The sequence below is a fragment of the Neoarius graeffei genome, chromosome 12 (assembly GCF_027579695.1).
Source record: "Neoarius graeffei isolate fNeoGra1 chromosome 12, fNeoGra1.pri, whole genome shotgun sequence".
NCBI lineage: Eukaryota > Metazoa > Chordata > Actinopteri > Siluriformes > Ariidae > Neoarius > Neoarius graeffei.
The window spans coordinates 47,331,009-47,336,440 of record NC_083580.1 but is presented as its reverse complement, the minus strand read 5'-3'; the positions used below and the strand labels follow the sequence as shown (position 1 = coordinate 47,336,440).

At 41.5% G+C, this 5,432-nt stretch overlaps 1 protein-coding gene across 1 annotated transcript; it reads left to right on the top strand.

Moving 5' to 3' along the window:
* The first annotated feature begins 864 nt into the window (after positions 1 to 864).
* LOC132894756 (putative uncharacterized protein DDB_G0290521) lies at positions 865 to 1,860 on the top strand. The gene has a single exon (XM_060934873.1). It carries the CDS (start codon positions 865 to 867, stop codon positions 1,858 to 1,860), a length of 996 nt encoding a protein of 331 aa, XP_060790856.1.
* Positions 1,861 to 5,432: the final 3,572 nt, after the last annotated feature.

Sequence of the window (5,432 nt, the reverse complement as noted above, 5' to 3'; positions counted from 1 at the left end):
GAGATAATGAGATGAGATGTTTGTGTCACAATAAAGAAGCAATTTTCACCTTTAAAGTGGTAGGCATGTTGTGTAAATCAAATGGTACTAACCCCTCAAAAATCCATTTTAATTCCAGCTTGTAATGCAACAAAACAGGACAAACACCAAGGGGGATGAATACTTTTGCAAGATACTGTAATTGCCTGTGTATCCATTCATGATATATGCCTGCCAATTTGGACTGTTTGCCTGTTTTCATTTTCCTTTATAATAACCACCTTCTGCACATACATACATCTCCACCAACCCCTGACAGAATATTTTGCCAAAACTTGGATGTAGCTGAAGTCAACCAGCACACCCCTCAATGCCATACCCGAGTTTCCGTGCCTCAGCCTCAGCCATGTTTTTCTGCCACTGACTTGGAATAGACACCCCAGCGCCCTACGATGGAGTGGAATATCACCTCAAGGGATTCACATTACAATGCACCTTCTTTTATGCTGATCTGGAGGAGCCCAAGCCTCCAGAACCTGTCTGGATCAGCTGCATGATTAGCTGGCTCACAGGACAAGCATGCCGATGGGCCGATTACCTGATAAGAGTGGAACATTCGTGCCTCTGTAGCTCACAGTCCTTTCATATTATGCTGTGGTTCCTGTATGAGGCTTTGGAGAGGGAGGACCCCCATGATTTTTTTTTTTGGGGGGGACTACTACATCAGAGGCTGATGCAGTGGCAGCAGAAGAGGCCATTGCTCTTCAGCCAGTCCCACAGTCTGTCCCAGAGCCAGCACCCGAGCCACCATCAGAGACAGGCCCAGAGCCAGCACCTGAGCCAGAAACGGAGCTGGAGCAAGAGCCAGTGCCAGAGCAAGAGCCCATGCCAGAGCCAGCACCCAAACCAGAGCTGGAGGCAGAGCCAGTGTCAGCACCAGTGCAAGAGCTAGAGCCAGTTCCAGCACCAGAGCCAGTGCCAGGACCAGAGCCAATGCCAGTGACTGAACCAGAATCAGACCCAGTGCCAGACCCAGTTCCAGAACCAGTGCCAGAGGCTGACGAGGCAGTCTCTGCTCCAGACTTCTTGGAAGACATCGTCGTCCCACTGCCACCTGACTATGAAGACATCATCATCCTGCTGCCACCCGGCTATGAAAACTTTGTTGTCCCGCCGCTGCCCACCTATGAAGACATCATTGTCCCACCACTGCCCGGCTATGAAGACATCGCTGTCCTGCCATCAGGTTCCAACCAGGACAAGAGCAGTGCTCAAATGGAGCCCATGTCTGGTCCAGAATCCAAGCCCAGTCCAGAGTCCAAGTTCAGGTCCAGTCAAGAGCTCGAGCCCAAGTCCAGTCCAAAGCTTGAGCCCACGTCCAGTCAGGAGCCCATGTGCAGTCTAGAGCTTGAGCCCAAGTCCTGTCTAGAGCTCGAGCCCAAGTCCTGTCTAGAGCTCGAGTCCAAGTCCTGTCCAGAGCTCGAGCCCATGCCCATGTCCAGTCAGGAGCCCAAGTCCTGTCTAGAGCTCAAGCCCATGTCCAGTCAGAAGCCCAAGTCCTGTCCAGAGCTTAAGTCCAAATCCTGTCCAGAGCTTGAGTCCAAGTTTTGTCCAGAGCTCAAACCCATGTCCAGTCTGGAGGCTAAGTCCTGTCCAGATCTTGAGTCCAAGGCCTGTCCAGAGCTTGAGTCTAAGTCCTGTCTGGAGCTCGAACCCATGTCCAGTCCAGAGACTGAGCCCACATTCAGTCCGGAGTCCAAGTCCTGTCCAAAGCCTGAGCTCACATCTAGTCCAGAGTCCAGGTCCTGTCCAGAGCCAGTATGCACTTTAATAATGGACTACTTGTATCTTAAATATGGGTGTCTTTGTACCTGTCCTTGACTTGTCATTTATGTTTATTGTACTTAGATCGCTATATGTTTAGATAGCTAATCGTCTACTTATGTAGCTATAGATAGTTATTTATTTATATACCTTATTTTGTAATCTTCAATTTGTTCTATAAATGCACCATGGGGAGCCTGAGGGAAATGGTATTTTAATGCACTGTATACTTGTATATGGATATATTGAAAATAAAGCTATCTTGAATATTGAATTAATTATTAAAAGTATATATACAGGACAGTGGAGTTCAAAAGTCTGATACCACATTGTAAATTTGGGATTTTTTTTCATTTAAAATGGGAAATAAACAGAAGATTTTTAGAATATTTAAATATTTAAAATGAAGATAGTAAATTTTAAATAAATATTAATTGTTCAAGATTTTGCAGTACTTCTAGACCCCTGTTTAAATGTAAGCTAATTTGTAATATTGATCATGTTAACTGATTTTTACAAAAGGTCAGATTTTCCTCATGCCTAATCTCTTCTAGTGAAGCACATGTTCAGACAACATACTGATCGATTTGATCTAAAATGGATCATAAGGTTTTGCACAAACATGTGGAGTCCATGCCAGCTCGAGTGCACACTAAAGTCAATAAAACAAAAAGGGGATGTACCAACAACAGACTTTTGGACTCCGCTGTATATTTAAGATAATTGTTTTTGCAGTAAGTCATAATGTAGGTCAGTCATCTTATTCCTAGTAACGTTTTTGTGTACAGCTCCCAAATGCAAAAAAATTCAGCTTTTGTATCTTACAAACTGAATTCCCATCTAAACAAAACTAAAACACTGTGTGTTGATAAAAGAATCTTGGATTTTATTAGTTATATAGCATTAAATAATATTTTCCAGTTAAAAATTAGATTTGCTGTGTCTGAACTTAATTATTTGGACATTGTATTCTCTCTCTACATAATTTCTCTTTACTATAATACAGTATCTTGTTTTTAAATCTGAATATTTGATAAAAGTGGAAATGAAATGTCTGACCTCTACTGCCTAATCTAAATTTGTGCCTTATTAATTTATCATGGTTAGTTTGAGTATGGAACTCCCAGTTCCATGTTTTAACCTTGTGGATCAGGACCTGTGGTTAGTTGAGGGTTTGGCGTGTTGAAAGATCAAGGACAAACAGAGAGAAGGAAAGTGAGAGAAGGACACAAGGATGAGGGGGAGGTGGATCACAGGCAGGCAGATGTTCTGTCTGGACTGCCCAACTTCCTCTCAGGAGTCTGTCACATAGGTGACGTGTGCTCGGCAAGGCACTGCTTTCATGTGAGTGCCACACACGGCTCTTATTTGCGTTGGCTAATTTTTACAGGAAGTCAGAAAAAAAACAAAACAAACAAAAGCAGCAATATTGAAACATTTGTCTGCTTCCCCTCTAGCTTTCTGAGAAATTGGTCTGAGTTTGGACAGGCTCCAGGAGATCATTCAGCCACAGAGCTGATATGTGCCATTGCCTAAGAGCTTCTCATCCTGCCAGGATGGCCTTCAGCACACAACAGCAGTCTGACTCTCACACCGACAAGGTTTTAACCCTTACTGTGCCTGACAGCACAATGTGAGTTTGTGTTTCTGGTCAGATAGTTCCTGCTTTATCTGTATCAGTCATTTAAAGGTCCTTTGAACATGTCATTTTAAACTGCTCAAAACAACACGTAGATTAATAGCTTGTTTAATGTATGTTTTATGCCTTCAAACATATTAAAATGGTCACAGAGCACCTTTACCCTCATTAAAATTTCTGAACACACACACAAAATGGAAATGTCATCTTGCCGTACTACAATCCCAAACGTATAACCAGGTAGCTAAGTTCTAGTAAACCAGCTTGTGAAACACATATGAGTGTTATGGTCAGATGTCCACATATTTTTCACCAGCTAATTTATTTTCTGTAAATCCAGGTACCATGTTCTCATCCTCTAATCTAATTTGCCTAATTAAAGATTAATGCTTACTTTCATGCTTTCTTTTTTATATCCTAAATAAAAAATTACAGGTGGTGTGTTTTCTGTGAAATCATGAGACATGCAGACTGTAACCATAACAGCACACCCTGCTGCCTACAAATATTGACTAACTAACTAGTCCAGGTTGTGCTTTAGCTTAGATTTATCATTAATGCAGATGAAATAAAGATTGGTTTAACACTGGTGATGAGAAGGTAGTTTGTTTTCACTGTAACACTCTTGAAGAACTCTAGAAAATTCGGGAGAATTTGATCTGCTTGTGTTACTAGACTGTATGCAGCCACAATTAAAATGAGACCCAGAAATACACATATTGTTATTTTTTAGTTCCACTGCATTATTGAAATATTGGCTAATATTTTGTTAATCTTCTTATATTCACTCACTAACACAACTTTTTTTTTTTTTCATTTGCACATTGTGCTCCATGTTTGTTTTTCTTGCTTGCCCCCTAACTTTCCAAAAAAAGGTGAATTTTTACAGCTTTGGAAGCTCCACCGTGTCTAAAAAACACCGTCAGCAACATTTTTAAAAAGTGCCCCCCTTCAGGCCGGCTTCCCTGAAGGATTGTATATAAATGCTTTTTATTACTTAAAATTGCTTTATTACAGACATACTGACATACAAAGAAAAATATGACTATTGCACTGTGTTGACAATTTTCAACCAGACACAAAACTCTATATAAGCAGAACCAACATACGAGTGGAATTAATCACTTTTTTTTTTATTTGTGTGAAATCATTCTTGTTTTTCTATAATTATCCAGTAAATATGTAATGACATTCACTTCTAAGCAGCTTCTGATTTTTGACTTATACTTGCAGGATGGAGCAAAAAATAATAAACAGAGGATATTACATGGTTGCATGAAGATATGAAGTTTATCTTTGAGTGGTGAATGGATATATCACAAGTGAGTGAAGCAAACGAGTGATATATTTTTCAACACAAGATGATAAACTTCATATCTTCATGCCACCATGTAATGTTCTTCATATTACATCCACAAAAAATATGCAAGTTAATCAAAAGAATTTTAATGTTGAACTGGTTTGCCATTTTGACAATGCATGTCTAATCAGCGGGAAAACACTGGGAGTGATGTCATCAAAATGAAATACTGGGAAATATGTCACTCAGATCCGCAACGTATTTTGTATGAAAAATACAAGTGGTATATTTCCCAGTAAAACACCCGTTTCCATGTAATATTATTATATAGACACAAGTGTTTTACTGGGAAATACGCCACTCATATTTTTCTTTCGGCGGCACGGTGGTGTAGTGGTTAGCGCTGTCGCCTCACAGCAAGAAGGTCCTGGGTTCGAGCCCTGGGGCCGGCGAGGGCCTTTCTGTGCGGAGTTTGCATGTTCTCCCCGTGTCCGCGTGGGTTTCCTCCGGGTGCTCCGGTTTCCCCCACAGTCCAAAGACATGCAGGTTAGGTTAACTGGTGACTCTAAATTGACCGTAGGTGTGAATGTGAGTGTGAATGGTTGTCTGTGTCTATGTGTCAGCCCTGTGATGACCTGGCGACTTGTCCAGGGTGTACCCCGCCTTTCGCCCGTAGTCAGCTGGGATAGG